This window comes from Lepisma saccharinum, chromosome 7 (assembly GCF_977018435.1).
Source record: "Lepisma saccharinum chromosome 7, izLepSacc3.1, whole genome shotgun sequence".
NCBI classification, from domain to species: Eukaryota; Metazoa; Arthropoda; class Insecta; order Zygentoma; family Lepismatidae; genus Lepisma; species Lepisma saccharinum.
The window spans coordinates 84,316,404-84,334,473 of record NC_139235.1 but is presented as its reverse complement, the minus strand read 5'-3'; the positions used below and the strand labels follow the sequence as shown (position 1 = coordinate 84,334,473).

The 18,070-nt window shown below is 43.9% G+C and overlaps 1 protein-coding gene across 1 annotated transcript in view; it reads left to right on the top strand.

The window, feature by feature from the left end:
- The window catches only part of LOC145989978 (EF-hand calcium-binding domain-containing protein 10-like), a 28,040-nt gene extending 10,210 nt beyond the window's left edge, over positions 1–17,830 (top strand). Inside the window, exons 4-5 of the mRNA XM_083125532.1 lie at positions 1,874–1,964; positions 17,646–17,830. Coding sequence (XP_082981658.1) covers positions 1,874–1,964; positions 17,646–17,694 — 140 coding nt within the window. The 3' untranslated portion in view covers positions 17,695–17,830. The remainder of the gene's footprint in view (positions 1–1,873; positions 1,965–17,645) is intronic.
- Positions 17,831–18,070: the final 240 nt, after the last annotated feature.

Sequence of the window (18,070 nt, the reverse complement as noted above, 5' to 3'; positions counted from 1 at the left end):
ACCCATGGTCACTTTCTGCAAGGGCTGGGCCCTCAATGTATCGTGTATGTAATCATGTAATGTTATTATATAAGTATGCGGAATATTCTTATCCAATATGCGGATTTTACATTCCTCAGATAAAGTTTCAATCGTCCCAACTGTAAACATCCATGTTGGATGAGAGATGACAGAAGAGGGGGGCCTTTCACACCGTTTCAGAGGAAGTTTTTACCTTTTTTAATGTTATTTCTCTTGTAGTCTACGGTTATTACAAGCATAAAAACAGTTTTTCGTTGTGACGATTCAGGAGAACACACGCTTCCTTCATCAGACATTTACTTTTAGTTTGATTGAAGATACAGTTATAACAATGGTATAAACAGTTTTAACAACAAAAAATAATCAATTATACAATGGATGTTGTCAATATTACATTGTTGTAATATAGCAATTTAACTGTGAAATAAGCATAACTGCATATTTAATCAAACTAAAAATAAATGTCTAATGAAGGGAGCGTGTGTTCTCCTGAAACGTCACAACGAAAAACTGTGTTTTTAAGTTTGTAATAATAAGACTACAAGAGAAATAATTCTACACTGCAAGCAATGCGTACATACAAGAAAAACTTTTTAATGTGTTGTGTACGCCCTATGCCGGCTTCTTTACAACCTTACACTTTTAAAAATTGTCACTGGCCTCTTTAACACCACCTCTTTAGCTTCAATGTAAGGGTTTTAGAAAAGAGTATGCTTTCCTCGTATACTTTGAAGTGTGCAATATTCTACCGTTAGAATTTAACAATATGCCTTTTAATTTACGAAAACTGTAAGCGCAGTGGCGTATCCTGAGTCTAACATCTGGGCTATCTGACTATGTCACGTGGTCTTAGGCTATGAATAGAAATAAGTCTACCAACTCCTAAGAAATCAGGTTGCCAACTCATAGGAAATCAGGTTGCCAACTCATAGGAAACCAGGTTGCCAACTCATACGAAATCAGGTTACCAACTCATACGAAATCAGGTTGCCAACTCATAGGAAATCAGGTTTGCCAACTCATACGAAATCAGGTTACCAACTCATAGGAAATCAGGTTGCCAACTCACAAGAAATCAGGTTGCCAACTTCAGAATCACCATCCTCTCACTGATATGAATAATTTTATTGACAATTTCTGATCGATTTTTCTCCTGTATTTTATTCTCTAGTCTTCAGGCTTCGCACATAGCCTAGCTAGCTAGAATATACGCTCCTGGATACGCGATCGTTTTTTATTAAAATTTTAATAATTATGCAGGGTGTCTGCCAGTCAAGAAAATCAATAATAAGTCTAGAAATCCACAGGTAGGTGAAGAACAAGTCAATAAATTATGCTTGTGGTCAAGAATTTTTACTATTTTTTTTTACAGTATAGTGAATTTACATTGTTATATGCCTGTACTGGAATTTGATAAAATTGTATTGAGTTGTGTTAGATTTGTTCATTTTGTTTCTTAAGAATTGCGTTATTGTATGTGTGAAGTTTTGTGAAAGTATTAAATAAAGTAATGTGGCCATTCCCCATCCAGGATGAAGTCCTTGTTAAAGTACAGCTTCAGTTTTCATCTTAACCGGGCTCATGGTAGGGGTTTTTCATTGAATGAAATATATATTTTGGATTTTGATAGACACCCAGTTATAAATAACAGTTTCGTGCACCGTAAATATATTTATTATAAAAACGAATCATTTATATTTCTGAAGTAACTGTATAATGACCGTTAATACTTTAAAAAACGGTCACGGTAATAATTTACGGTAGTTGGATGGCAGCTGAAATTGACGGTCTCGGACCGTTATTTCTCCGGTCAACTTTTTTACGGTACTCATTGATTCCCTTTGTCTTCCAGCCATGGTGACGCTCGGGATAGAGGAGTATGACAAGTACCCTGACACGACACCAGAAGGAAAAGTTGTACAGGAGACGTTCTTCCAGGAAGCGTAAGTACTGATATTTACTTACATCTACTTTCATTTTCCTTTTGCAGTGGCGCCCAGGATTTTCGAAAGGGAGGGGTTTACGTGTACTTTTTTTTGTCAGCCCCCAGTTGCCATCTTTTTATGCCATTGATGTTCTTTTTTTAGGAAAACTGGGCCAAATGGGGGTTATGATCCCCACCAACCCTCCTTGGGCACACCACTGTTTCTTTCGTTAGGTTTTACTTTTCAGCTTTCAGTCCTTCAGTAACTCCACACATCTTGCCTCGTAGACCACAAGACAGTGTTGCCACAACTGTAAAAAAAAAATTCCTGTGTAAAAGAGCAAAAATTCCCATCTTACGGGTGAAAAAATTCCATTTTCACTTACATTTTCCCCTTCACTCAAATTATCTCACCGTCTTTGAAAAATGAAATCGCAAAACTACATCAACTATTAATTATTGTTGAACTATAAATAATCATGATAGTTATTAATGTTATTATTTAGACTATTCGAGTTTTATCAATTACCTCACCACGATAACAAGAATTTCTGGCTACGCCCACGCCCTCTACCCATGGAGACCCATGATTAGTGTGACAGTCAGATTTACCGTCACTATTATTATTATCATTATTATTCATGTATGTAGCGGTAAAAAGACGTGTTGATTCAAAGTGTTGAGTGTTTTAATTTGTAAGATTACATATTTGATTTTTGCCAAGCCGACGGGAGGAACAAGACGTTCACGTGTGTTAAGGGTGAGCACCTGAAGGGTCACGCTATGCGTCTAAAGCTTAGGAAATTCGACCGTAATGACAAACATTTAAATATCTCGGTTTCCAACGGTCAGATTCATGTGAAACTTATACCAGCGCAGCGGCATGTAGGCAAGGACGGATGTGTGGAGTTTCGTCACGATCAAGCGACGATTACGGACGCCAGATCAAATCGGTTCTAATTGATCAGTTTGTGGACAGCGATTGCAATTGATCTATGGGCGACAGCCAGGCGGAAGCTTAATCCTCACAAGTAAACTTCGGACACGGTCCGTCCTAGTTTGGAGACAATAGAGCGTGGTGGAATAACCTCTCCGGAAGCGTCACTCCAACGTGCGCCTAGCGTCCTTTTTCAAAATCCAAATAAAACGAAGGACATGGTTTTTCGATACACAGTCTTACCGCGATCCTTGTAGCGAGAACAGCTCCGTGCTACCTCTCCCTATACAGTTTTGCCGCGATTCTTGGAACGAGAGCACCTTCGTGCTACCTTTCGTGTACAGTGGACTTTGTTGTGTTGTGCGAACACCAGTGTGTGTGATAGGCAGTAAGTCTACACGAGTGCGCCTACCTCAACCGCTGGGGGAAGTTGAAGCGAAACCGTGTTTCCGTGATTACCTTACGCCATTTATAATTTTTGAGAAACGAGGAACACCGGAAACTATGGCGGGCTAGAGGAAGAAATTAGATGGGGGCGTTACGTCGATTCGCCTGATGTCAGAAGAAACTACGCCGATGATGCCTATCCGCCGCCATGGAGAGAGAGAGAACGTCGAACGCCGCCCTATTGATACGCCGACGACGCCTACCATCCGCCACGTTGACGCCCCGACGACGCCGACGACGCCTACCAGCCGCGACAGAGAGACGTAGAGGGAGATGTTGACGCCCCGACGATGCCGACGACGCCTACCAGCCGCGACAGAGAGATGTAGAGAGAGATGCTGACGCCCCGACGACGCCGACGACGCCTACAACGACCGCTCAGATGCGACGTCCGAACCGCGCCATACCACGGAGATCCACCGATCCCGAGAGGAAGAGGAGCCGGGGAACTAGGTGTTTGAATCCTTTTCGCATCTTCATCGTCGCGACCAAAGAAACCTTTCGCGTGGATACTATGTGTTTTCAATCGCCCATAAAGACGCCAGGACGCACCCCGGAAGCTGAGAGATGGTAAAGTATTCATCTGTGTGAACCTTAACACGTGACGGCCCGATTGATTTAGAGAACGCCCTTGAAATTCGTCGACATTTTGAAAACGCCCACTCAACTCGAACTTCATACCAAACTCCCGTCGCGCTTGTCATTTGTAATCTATTCGTCTAGGTCAATTTTTCTTATTCCTTGTGATATTTTTTTTATGATCTTAAATTCATTGTTGTTTGTGCTCCTTTGTGTTTGTTTAAAGTGCGTACTATTAGAGTAAAGCGCCGCCAGCTTAATTGCATATTCTACTTGAGGTTTGTTCATTTTTATGTGTCAGCGCTGTGTCGCTGCTAGCTACGTCAGGTCGCATATGTGATTGTTTGTTAAAGTACTTGCCTGGTAATGTGAATTGCTCGTCGCGGCGAAGTGTTTAAGTCCCGCCTGCTAGAGAGTATATGTTTGCGTCACTCAACGGAGGTTATTTGTTATGTTTGGAACCACGTGAGGTCTTGTAAAAGGAAAACGTCCGCCCACGTGAATGTAATTGCCGTTGAGACGCCTTTGTTTATACTGGTGAAGTAATGTATTCTCACCGCGCCGACTAGTTTCTTTTTTAAAAACAAAAGGTGAACTTAAGTAAGGGCTGGCTAGGATTTAAGTAGCACTGGAGCAAAATCACAAATGACCTGATTAGACAAAAAGTAAGATAAAATTAATTGAGAATGCAATAATTAGGGCTTGTCGTCATAAAACCTGTACATGTCATGTATAATTTCTTGTGTCGATGACCCCATGAGGATTGAATCTGAGAGAGAATGTGAGAGTGCAAGTGTGGGGACCTGTAATAATTCCATTTTTGTTGGTTATGAATAGAATATACTTTTTATTTTCATGTTAATTTTGGGCTATATCATTTTGGTATGCATGTCGCTACCCGTGATTTTCAGGTATGCAGCTAGCCGCTTACCGGCTACAGGTAAAGAGGTGGTAATTTGAAAGTACATATGTCTTTGTTTTTATTCGATATGGCTCATTACTATGCACTGTTGGTCACCGGTTCCTATACACGAACTTAACCTGGACCGTAACGCTATTTCGCTTGTCCGAGGGAGATTTTGCCGCCTCTATCTAGGTAGTGATAGCATTTGTTTTCCCGGGCAAGGAAGGGCGTAATATACATTTTTGGCGCCCGAACACAGGGGACCGGTTTTTTTCTTAAAATCGAAAACCTTCATCATTAGTGCAGGTGAGCATACATTTTTGGCGCCGCGAACAGGGGATCGGTTTTTCTTAAAAAATCGAAAGCATCATCAGTGCAGGTGAGCATACATTTTTTGGCGCCGCGAACACAGGGACCGGTATATTTTAAATCGAAAGCACCCTCAGTGCAGGTGCATATGTCGTTTTAGTAAGGGCTACGTCAGGCGTATTTTGGTGTCATGTAACTGTGTTTCATTGTGAGATTTTATTGTTTTATTTTTTGACGTGAGGTGGTTATTGAGACATTAGGCGTTTATTTTTGTCAAGGTAGTAGGGCAGCTACTTAAGGCGTTAGGCATTTTAAAATTTTTGTTTGGCATATGGCATTAGGCGTTAAGTTGAGTTCTGGCAAAAGGGGAATCGACCGCCCTTATCTTTTTTCGTTTGTGAATTGTTTAAATATATATATATTGGTATATATTGTGAGCGCTCACGTTTACGCTTGTCAGCGAGCATTGAGAGTCGACCGAGGGTTGAATATTTGATTTCATGAAATTGCGCAACCGCCGCATCGAGAACTTAAACATGAGTGACGTAAGGGTGATTTGCGATGTCTGCAGCGAGGAGTTCCCAGAAAGTGAAAACGTCGGCACAGCTAGTCAGGTTTCTTCCCGGTGCGATCTCCCGTTAAGTCCACGTGAAGAAACCAGTCTACCGAACAGCGGGGGGCAAGCCAATGAGACCAGCGCGCAACAGGTGTCCCTGAGAGAAACAGAACGGGTCGGCGAAGCAGCTAGCCTCAGTGGTACCAGCTCCCAACAGATCATCGAGATGCTACTACGGATGGAAGCCAAGATGGAGGCCACGCGAAGCGGAATCGAAGCTAAGATGGAGGCCACGCGAAGCGGGTTGGAAGCCACCCAAAGAAAGATAGAGGCCATCAGCACCCAGATGCAAGTGACGGAAGACCGCCTCCAGGAGACCATCCGTACTTCCGGTGAGGTGATATCGCAAGAACTCGTCACTCGGGTACAGGAATGCGAATCCCGTGTCGAAGCCAAAATCGCCGACACCAACGTGCGGATCGACCGGCAAGAGAACCAGATGGCAACACTGTCTCAGAGCGTGCGCGACCAGGAGGAAGGTATGCAGCAGATGGCCCGACAATGCGTGCAGCTGGAAGCGACATGTGACCGTGGCATAGACTCCCTGGGGCGACATGTGCGGGAAATTTCAGTTCGAGCCGAAGGAAACTCCGAACGAATTGAGGACCTCGAGATGAAAGTGCGTCAACTGAGCGTGACTAGCAGCGGCACTTCACAATCGTCGCGGGAGCCCAGATTGACTTCACCACCGGCAGCCGACGTCGCCACTTGTTCGAACGGGGAAAGCGACCAGCGAGCTCCAGGAACGCCCCGCCCCCTTCGAAGAGAAAACACTGCGTCACCACGGTTGAGTCCGCGCCGCGAGCAGAGGGACGAGGATTTACAGTTAGGACAATCGTCCGCCAGGAGAGCTCTGTTTCCGCCAGAATACCGGAAGCACTTCAAAAAATTCTCGGGTGCTGACAGAATTCTTCCTTCCACGTACCTCGAGGAATTTAATTCTACCGCCCGAGAGTTAGGTCTGACAGACGAGGATAGGCTTCTGATTCTGAAAGGTTTAATGCAGGACCGGGCCAAGAACTGGATGGACAGGAACGAGGGGAACTTCAATTCATATGAGGAGTTCAAGGAAGCGTTTCTCACTTATTTTCAACGTCCCCTGCAGGTCGAGAGGATGCTGATGCAGGTGCGAAACGAACGATACGACAGGGGCGGAGGACTCACGTAGGCCCAGTACTTTTGGAAACGTTACAATGAGTTCAAGTCTCTGCAACCCCAAATGACCACGGCGGAGATAATAGCCGCTCTGGTGTACCATTTTCCACACGAAATTCGTCGTCACCTCAATGGAGCATGCGTGTTTGACGCCGACGCGATGTCCCTCACACTGGAAAACCTGTTTCAGTGCGAGGAGGAGAGGCAGAAAACCAGGGGTGAGAAGTTTAGCAAGCGGCGCCGACCGGAAGATGATTCGTCGCACCGGAATAAACACCCGCGCGTTCATCTAGTCCAGCAGGGAAGGAGAGGACAGCACCACGCTCCAGGGGCTGAAAGGAACCGCCAGCTGCAAGATCCACCTTCACCGCAACGAAGACGCCCGTTCAGAGGCAGGAGACGGCGTGGAGGTCCGACTCGTGCGTCGCCAAGGAGGAACGACAGCTTCTTTCAGAACGGCCAAGTCCGGGATGGCTTTTATCAGCGCCACGCGGATAGCAGGTCGGTCAGCCCGGAGTCAGATCGGGGAGATGCAGGACGCCGTGGAGCGAGGACGCAGCGAGAGAAGAGACCAGGCCGAATTCCAGACGCGGTTCGCCCAGGCCAGGACCGTCGGGATACCAGCATCCGGGAAACTAATAAAAGTCTCGCGTCAGGGCTCGGATGCGGGGCAGACTACACCTGATCCACCTTCGCTTGAGCCGAACCACCCGGATGTAACAAAGACCACGCCGATCAGGATTCGTGCCGCTTGGCTGGACGAGGAGATCCACGCCGACGAAGAAGCCGAGGAAAGTCACGAGGACCGCTGGCCTTCGAAATCGCCACATGTACAACTGCGAGTGGGCGATGAAATTGTGATGGGGCTCCTAGACACGGGAAGTGAGGCAAGCTTATGCTCGGAGGCAACTTGGCGGCGCGTGACAAAGGGAGTGCGCAGGCCACAACTTCGGCACGTACGGGACTTTAGACTCATCGATTTCTCGGGCAAAGCGAGAGAGAGGCCCCTCGGTCACACCATTCTGCAGGCAACGCTGGATGAACATCACGTTGAGGTTGAGGTTCTGGTGGTCCAGTCATTGTCCGTGGACCTGCTGCTAGGAATGGATTTCCTGAGCCGGTATGCGTCTGTGCTCAACATCGGTCGACACTTTGTAACCTTGAATAATCGCGACGAAGAGTTTAACGTCGAATTCTGGAGGTCAGGCGCAGGAGAAGAGGGCGAGTTCCAGCCCGTCGTCGCTTTATGTTCGGAGGTCGACCGCGACAAAGGAGTTCAGGAAAGATTGCACGCCGCAGTTGCTTCATGTGAGAATCTCTCGGCGAGTCAAAAGCAAGTTTTCGCCAATCTTTTGAGGAATAATGCCGTCGTTCTTGATGAAAGGCCAGGAAAGTGCCGGAAGTATACGCATGAAATCCGTGTCGAGGGAGAAAGTCCAGTTGTCAGTAAGCCTTACCCGATAGCGTTTACACATCGACCGGAAGTGCGTCGGCAGCTGCAGCAGATGCTGGAGTGGGGCGTAATAAGGAAATCACGCTCCGTACATTTGAATCCTCTTCTCGTGGTGAAGAAATTTGACAATAGCCTCAGAATTTGCGGAGATTTCCGCGCGCTAAATACGAGGTGTAAGCTGGAACGCGTCAGAACCTTAAAACTACAGGACACCCTACAACTGTTCCATGGCAAGCACGTGTTCTCAAAAATCGATACGTTATCTGGATTCTGGCAGGTTCCCTTGTGCGAACAGAGCATGCCTTATACAGCCTTCGGATTCGAGGATAACCTATACGAGTTTACCGTCGTTCCGTTCGGAATCTCTAACGGCGTGCAAGCTTTCACGAACGCCATGGCGGAAGTGCTCGGAGACGAAGTGAAAGATTTCTGTCTGTGGTATGTTGATGACATCTTGTGCTTCTCAAGAAACGTGGAAGAACATTTTGAACATCTAAACCTGATCCTCACTAAATTACGAGATGCGGGAATGACAATTAAACTCGAGAAATCGGCTTTCTTTCAACCGGAAGTGCAATTTTTGGGCCACATCAGAGACGCGCAAGGCGTGAGGCAGGACCCAGTGAAGTTTGAAACAATAAGAAAGCTTGAGCCCCCGACATCAAGGAAAGGAGTCCAGCGCCTTCTAGGGATATTTACGTGGCACCGGCGCTTCATACAGAACTTCAGCGAACTTGCGTCACCCCTATTTGAACTGCTGAAACAAGGAAAGGCATGGAAATGGACAGATCAACATCAAGGAGCCCTAGATAAACTGAAGGACGCCGTCTGTGAACAGCTTCGCCTTTACCACGCTGATTTTTCTGACGTTTTTTATGTCCAGTGCGACGCTTCAATCACGGCCGTGGGCGCAGTACTCTATGAAGAAAAGGAGGGGGAGAAACGTGTGATTCAGTACGCCAGTCGTTCCCTGCGAGGGGGCAGAGAGAAATTACACCGTCGGAGAACTCGAGTGCCTGGTCGTGGTGTGGGCCATCGAAACCTTTCATGTTTATCTGGCCGGAGGACACTTTATTGTGAGAACAGACCACCGGAATCTCCAATGGCTGCACCGCGCAAAAAACTGGAGTGGGAGACTAACGAGGTGGAGCAATCGCCTTCAGCGCTACTCGTTCGAGGTGGAGTATGTGAAAGGGCGAGAGAATGTTGTGCCTGATGCCCTGTCAAGATACGTTGGGGGGAAAGGATTAACAAAAGTGCACGTAAATTTGATGCAGTTCGATTCCCTGTACCTGACCACCTTCAGCCGCGGGCGGTTTATAGAAATGCAACACGAAGATGCCGAGCTCGCACAGTACTTCAGTATCCTGGAAGACCAGCAACCCGCAGATCCACGTCGCCAGCGACGCGTGAAAGAGCATTTTGTCGTCGCGAACGGGATCCTGTGCAAGACGGATGTCCACAACCCGGAGCGCCTGAGGGTATATGTGCCAGCTGAAGCGAGAAAGAAAATCTTGGAGGAAGCGCATGACAAATCAGGTCACTTCGGGGGGAGGAAAATGTGGAGATACCTCGAGAGTACCTATTACTGGAAAGGGTTGCGGAAAGACGCTAAGAAATGGGTGCGCGATTGCGTCATCTGTATGCAAACTAAGCCTAACCGCGTCAGAGCAGCAAAAAACCCAACCTCGTTTGTGGCAGAGAAACCGCGGGAAGTGTTGTTCGCAGACTGCGTGGGACCACTCCCGAAAAGCAAGGACGGCATGAAGTACCTATTCACAGTCATGGATGGATGCAGTCGTTTTCTGGTTGCGTATCCAGTCAGGTCAACCGCGACGAGAGTGCTGCTCCGTAAGCTTACGGAAAATTACTTTGTACACCTCGGGACTCCGCGCTACATACTCACGGACCGCGGAGCTCAGTTCACAAGTAGCCTCTGGAGGGACACTTTGGAAGCATACGCAGTGAAGCCCATATGGACCCCGAGCTACAGGCCGCAGGCAAACAAGGTCGAACGCATGCACTGTGAAATGAACCGCCTCTTGAGATTATATTGCCATAAACAGCATCAGGAATGGAGCAAGCACGTCACCTCGATTGTACTCCTCCTAAACAACACAGAATCCGACACCCTTGGGTTCACACCAGCAGAGCTACAATTCGGCAGCACACCTCGGAGAGACGTAATTCGCCACTTTGGATTGAGGGAGGACAACCGCGACCCAACTGTCAAACAAAAGATCCTGATGGCCGTCGAACGGACGAGAGAAACCAGGAGGAAGGCCAATGAAAGACAGGCAAGAAACGGCGCCGAGATTCGAACTGGAGACCTCGCATTCGTAAAAAATCACGGACTTAGCTCTCAAATTGAAGGGAAAATCAAGAAGCTCTTTTTCATGTACGATGGTCCGTACTTCTGCAAGAGCAAGCTCGCCGCCAATATTCTGGAGTTAGTGGACTGCACGTCTGGGAAGACCATAGCACCCCAGCATATAGAGAACTGCAAGAGGTGGAACTGTTCCGATGAGAAGCGCAGAGAGTGGACAGCACTGTACGAGAGTAAGAGCGACGTAAGAGTGCAAGCTGACACGTAAATGCTCACATCTTGTTCTTGTTTTGTGTACATACTCTTCGTGTTATGTTTATATTCAGGGTGTTATTATATATGTTATGTATCTGGAAGGTCACAGTGTCCGTGCCGTTCAGAGAGTAAATTTTTATATACAGGGTGTTCATGTATTTGCTTGTCAATTTTTATATACAGGGTGTTCATGTATTTGCTTGTCAATTTATATACAGGGTGTTCATGTATTTGTTGGTCAATATTATATACAGTGTTCAAGGATTTGTAACAAAAAAAAATTCTGTCCCTGTGTAGAGCGAATTTTTCACGCTTACGAAATCCTTGGAAGAAGGAGAGGGGCGAGGTTGTGACAGTCAGATTTACCGTCACTATTATTATTATCATTATTATTCATGTATGTAGCGGTAAAAAGACGTGTTGATTCAAAGTGTTGAGTGTTTTAATTTGTAAGATTACATATTTGATTTTTGCCAAGCCGACGGGAGGAACAAGACGTTCACGTGTGTTAAGAGTGAGCACCTGAAGGGTCACGCTATGCGTCTAAAGCTTAGGAAATTCGACCGTAATGACAAACATTTAAATATCTCGGTTTCCAACGGTCAGATTCATGTGAAACTTATACCAGCGCAGCGGCATGTAGGCAAGGACGGATGTGTGGAGTTTCGTCACGATCAAGCGACGATTACGGACGCCAGATCAAATCGGTTCTAATTGATCAGTTTGTGGACAGCGATTGCAATTGATCTATGGGCGACAGCCAGGCGGAAGCTTAATCCTCACAAGTAAACTTCGGACACGGTCCGTCCTAGTTTGGAGACAATAGAGCGTGGTGGAATAACCTCTCCGGAAGCGTCACTCCAACGTGCGCCTAGCGTCCTTTTTCAAAATCCAAATAAAACGAAGGACATGGTTTTTCGATACACAGTCTTACCGCGATCCTTGTAGCGAGAACAGCTCCGTGCTACCTCTCCCTATACAGTTTTGCCGCGATTCTTGGAACGAGAGCACCTTCGTGCTACCTTTCGTGTACAGTGGACTTTGTTGTGTTGTGCGAACACCAGTGTGTGTGATAGGCAGTAAGTCTACACGAGTGCGCCTACCTCAACCGCTGGGGGAAGTTGAAGCGAAACCGTGTTTCCGTGATTACCTTACGCCATTTATAATTTTTGAGAAACGAGGAACACCGGAAACTATGGCGGGCTAGAGGAAGAAATTAGATGGGGGCGTTACGTCGATTCGCCTGATGTCAGAAGAAACTACGCCGATGATGCCTATCCGCCGCCATGGAGAGAGAGAGAACGTCGAACGCCGCCCTATTGATACGCCGACGACGCCTACCATCCGCCACGTTGACGCCCCGACGACGCCGACGACGCCTACCAGCCGCGACAGAGAGACGTAGAGGGAGATGTTGACGCCCCGACGATGCCGACGACGCCTACCAGCCGCGACAGAGAGATGTAGAGAGAGATGCTGACGCCCCGACGACGCCGACGACGCCTACAACGACCGCTCAGATGCGACGTCCGAACCGCGCCATACCACGGAGATCCACCGATCCCGAGAGGAAGAGGAGCCGGGGAACTAGGTGTTTGAATCCTTTTCGCATCTTCATCGTCGCGACCAAAGAAACCTTTCGCGTGGATACTATGTGTTTTCAATCGCCCATAAAGACGCCAGGACGCACCCCGGAAGCTGAGAGATGGTAAAGTATTCATCTGTGTGAACCTTAACACGTGACGGCCCGATTGATTTAGAGAACGCCCTTGAAATTCGTCGACATTTTGAAAACGCCCACTCAACTCGAACTTCATACCAAACTCCCGTCGCGCTTGTCATTTGTAATCTATTCGTCTAGGTCAATTTTTCTTATTCCTTGTGATATTTTTTTTATGATCTTAAATTCATTGTTGTTTGTGCTCCTTTGTGTTTGTTTAAAGTGCGTACTATTAGAGTAAAGCGCCGCCCGCTTAATTGCATATTCTACTTGAGGTTTGTTCATTTTTATGTGTCAGCGCTGTGTCGCTGCTAGCTACGTCAGGTCGCATATGTGATTGTTTGTTAAAGTACTTGCCTGGTAATGTGAATTGCTCGTCGCGGCGAAGTGTTTAAGTCCCGCCTGCTAGAGAGTATATGTTTGCGTCACTCAACGGAGGTTATTTGTTATGTTTGGAACCACGTGAGGTCTTGTAAAAGGAAAACGTCCGCCCACGTGAATGTAATTGCCGTTGAGACGCCTTTGTTTATACTGGTGAAGTAATGTATTCTCACCGCGCCGACTAGTTTCTTTTTTAAAAACAAAAGGTGAACTTAAGTAAGGGCTGGCTAGGATTTAAGTAGCACTGGAGCAAAATCACAAATGACCTGATTAGACAAAAAGTAAGATAAAATTAATTGAGAATGCAATAATTAGGGCTTGTCGTCATAAAACCTGTACATGTCATGTATAATTTCTTGTGTCGATGACCCCATGAGGATTGAATCTGAGAGAGAATGAGAGAGTGCAAGTGTGGGGACCTGTAATAATTCCATTTTTGTTGGTTATGAATAGAATATACTTTTTATTTTCATGTTAATTTTGGGCTATATCATTTTGGTATGCATGTCGCTACCCGTGATTTTCAGGTATGCAGCTAGCCGCTTACCGGCTACAGGTAAAGAGGTGGTAATTTGAAAGTACATATGTCTTTGTTTTTATTCGATATGGCTTATTACTATGCACTGTTGGTCACCGGTTCCTACACACGAACTTAACCTGGACCGTAACGCTATTTCGCTTGTCCGAGGGAGATTTTGCCGCCTCTATCTAGGTAGTGGTAGCATTTGTTTTCCCGGGCAAGGGAGGGCGTAATATACATTTTGACATAGTGACGTGAACAGAGCATAAAATTTCGAAGCGAAAGGGGTCTTCATTTTTCCATTCCGTCAGGGTATATCACACAACAAAAATCGTCGACTCATGTTCTGCTCACTAACTTCTGGCAGAACTATGTCCAGAAATGTTGTTTGTAAACACCAGAGGTTAAAGACCTACAGCCTACAGGCAGTAGCGTACGCTAGATTTCGTCAAGGGGGGTGTTATTTCTAAAACTTTCTCCAAATTCACATTACCTTTGATTTATTATACTTTAATTAAATAATAATAATCACAATTAATTAATAATACTTATAATTAATTAATTAGCTGAATTACTACTAATAATACTACTAATACCACTACTACTATTATGTAGTAGAGATCTACATAAATATACCATTTATGAAAACAATAGAAAGAAATTACTTTCTAATCATTCAATTTTTATCAAATCCTGAGAGCATTTTTTTGTTTTTGTTTTTATCTGGTCAACGAGGTGAGACATTTTAAGGGTGAAGAAAATCCATAAAACAAGAAAATATATTAAAATAAATTGAAATAATTAAAGTATGGGACTCATCCAAGAAGCTGTGGTGGTCTGGTCGGTAGAACATCTGACAATCACGCGGGAGATCCGGATTCGATTCCCGAAATTGGTTGGAATTTTTCCGGCTTCTTCCCCGCATAAATGTCCCCGATAATTCACATCTGGATTGTCTCACTGTTCTTACCAACAAAACATTTTCCAATAGTTAAGCTTATTGTCGTTTGAATAATTGTCTAGTCAACAAGGTGAGACATTTTAAAGAGAGACATTCAAACGTGCTGCGGTAAATAATACAATGGGAAGGCAGACTGGTGACTGTATTCTTGTCCGCCTAGCCTTTGTCTATACATTAGCCTCTAACAACGAACCAAGAATTTTCTTTAGTTAATTCTCATTGTTCACACAAAAAAAATACATGTTCGTTGAACACTGGCGTACGTAGAGGCATGGCCGATGGTTAGAGGCACATACTTTTGGTAAATAAAAAAGCAAAATTTCAGTATAAAAACAGAGTCAATTTCGGGTTCAAAAGCTGTAAATGAAATGAAATTTCGCTGTTAAAGCGGTGAAAAAGCGGTATATAAAATTACATTTTGGTTTTAAAAATGTGAATATAATCGCACTATTACACAAAATAAACATATCCCTTCTAATAGCACATTAAATCATTACCAGAATATTAAGTTTATTCCTGTATAGAGGAGTCCATTTTTGCTTTTCAAATATTTACAGCAAAATTAATCAATTTTCCTTGAATTGCATAACACACAGGATACTTCAGACTTCAGAAAGTGTCGCGTCGGTATATAAACGGTAAATTTCGTGTTTAAGAGTCTATTTCGCATTTTGCAGTTCATTTCGCATCATTTCGTGACAAAACAGGGTAGGAAAATGCACCTCACACCTTTCAGAAACCTTAAAAATTAACATTGCAATGTGTTATTTCAATTTCGTTTTCTTTTTGTCAAAAACGAAATATGCATGCCTCTACCGATGATACTACAGCCCCTACCAAAATTTTGAGAAAATCAGAATTTTCAAATAAAAATCCGTTAAGAACTTTAAAAAATCAAAGTGTAAATACGAAACCTCTTTTAAAGTGAGTCCCGATTACCATTTTTGTCTTTGAATACAATTTTAATAGACTGAAAAGCTCCAAAAATACGAAATATTTTATTATGCATCCTGCCCTCCAAAACGAAGCCATGTGTTATCCACATTTACTATTCCGGCCCCTCCCCCCAAAAAAACTGCGTACGCCAGAGTATTGAACATTGTTGCAACTGAAATACAAAACATTTTATTTCTCTTTTAAATCATAGTTACCCTCATATTTCACTTTCAAGAACTTGTGCTTATTTTCAAGGCATCACTCTGAAAGACGCGTGTGCTTGGAATGCTGTGCTTTTCTCCATGCTACATGGAAATAATAATTCAAATTATTATTATTATTATTATTATTAGTGTAGTAGTAGTAGTAGTAGTAGATTTAGTAATAGTAATAGTATTGTCCCAGATCTTTGACTGTGGTAAATTGGCCATTTAATTTTTTTTTCCACAGCATTTTTCATTATATTTCACAAGCTCAAGGGGGGGGGTTAAACCCCGTAACCCCCCCCTTGCGTACGCCACTGCCTACAGGTGACCAGAGTATTGTCAAATTGCAACCAAAGGTGGGTTGGGGACATCGAAGCCCTCCGTGCTTGCCACTGAGTATTTGATTGTGTGCACGAGGCGTCTGGAGGAGAAGCAACATAATCATGTACAGGCCGAATCATTCGGAACTCAATTTCCAGTAGGAATGCCGGACTGGCTTCCTGGCTGGCTGCTAAACTGCTTTTGACGAGTAGACCATGTTCTAATTGCAACTGGATTTCTCTGCTAGATTCTGTGGAACAGCCAATCAGAGCGAATGTTTGGTCATGTGAACATAATCTGTGAGCTTGGAAGAGAAAGTTTGCTGCTCGTTGAAAGAAAATATGCATTCCTGTTCACTAATATTTAGTAATTTATCCAAAGCGATAAGATTTGTACACAACAAATTTGATAGCCGATAATGAAAATCCTTATTATTACCAGTGTGCTACCTCCCTAAGGTGCACATCTTTTTTACCACGCTAGGGCATCTTCAGGGTAGGGTTCTTGTTAGAAATGAAATCAGACAGTGAGCCTACAAATGGAGACAGTTAATCGATTATATTATATCTTTCTTCTTTAGAACACGTGAGAATATATTCAAGTCTGTACAGCGCCGCCACTCATGTAATAAAAAAATTCCTCAAAGAGGACAACAGAAAAGACTTGTTAGGAGACACAAATTTATATTAGTCTTTTCACTTCTTTATATTTCGCATATATTTGCATATGAACACTTTGCTAATTTTGCCATTATCTTTAATAATTTGGTCGTCTATATATCATTTCATTATTTTTACATTGTATTTTATTATTGTTCATCTTTCTAATTAACTTTTACGTCTATTTACACTATCTTTTATGGATCTTCTTGTTTGCATGTTTGGTGCTACCATCTCTGTTTCACTTTAACAACTACAGTATTTACAAGTATTAGGTCTATTGGGTACGTAACAAGTGTATTAACATGTTTAGTTGAACAAGACATGTTTTATGAATGAATCCAGCGAATCTCGTGTATAGACCCGAGTTCATTAAAGAGCTTGTTGAGTACACTATGATTATTATATTTTATTTCGATCCAATTTCAGCCCATGCTTTTCTCTTAATTTTTAATTAACAGCATAACCACGCTATTCACTTACAGCTTTCTTCAAATCGCTCATCTATCTCTTTGGCTTGCCTGATCTGCGCAATGCCTTGTGGGAATAAACATAGCGACAAGTAAGGAAACAAGTATCGTGTGAGGCGAAAGCTAGCAGATGAGCCAGTACCACGCAACAAGTTCAAGCCCAACTGGAAAAGCGCCAGCAGGAGATCTATCCTCGTGTGATTCAGGCATTCGAAGCTTCATATTTTTTTTCTATTTGCATTTAGACACACAAAACACTATATATGGGGAACCTAGAGTCTTAAGCACCACGTCTGCGTGACACAAGATTCTTCAAATCGTAAATTTGTTTGCTATTTTCGGATTGTGTCAATTGAAAACATTGTCCGAGAGCAAAACATTTTTTGTTGTGATGTAACCTGATGGAAAGGAAGAAATGAATACCCTTTTCGTTTCGAAATATCATCCTGTGTTTATAAAACTATGCTTATGATATTATTGATATATTACGGTAAATAGTACATTCTTGGAAATAGTGAGTAGTTACCGTCGGTCTCTCTTTGCAGGAAGCAATGTCTTGTTGATATGCTCAACGACATCCTGTGCATCAAGTAATGACTGCCTGTCGTCCATAGTCACGTGCATTTGCACCAAGAAGATTAAGGAAATGACATAATATTTTTTTCAATCCTTACTTTAGTTGGGAAGTGCTTACTGGGTGCAAAATTGTAGTTTCAAAATAAATCTGCTAATTCTTTATTTGATCGTATTTTTCATGGTTTACTAGTTAGAGTTATATTGGGCGTGTATGTACACAGGGTGATTCAAAATGCTTCATGCGATTACAAAAGACTGCACTTTTTGTTTATGGAGATATGGCGATTACATGCGAATAGAATCTAGAAAACAGTCCAGACTGAATTCTTACGAATGACGGGATCGAACCTGCCACTCCCAATGGATTTATGGGTGATGTAGTTTAAATATCATT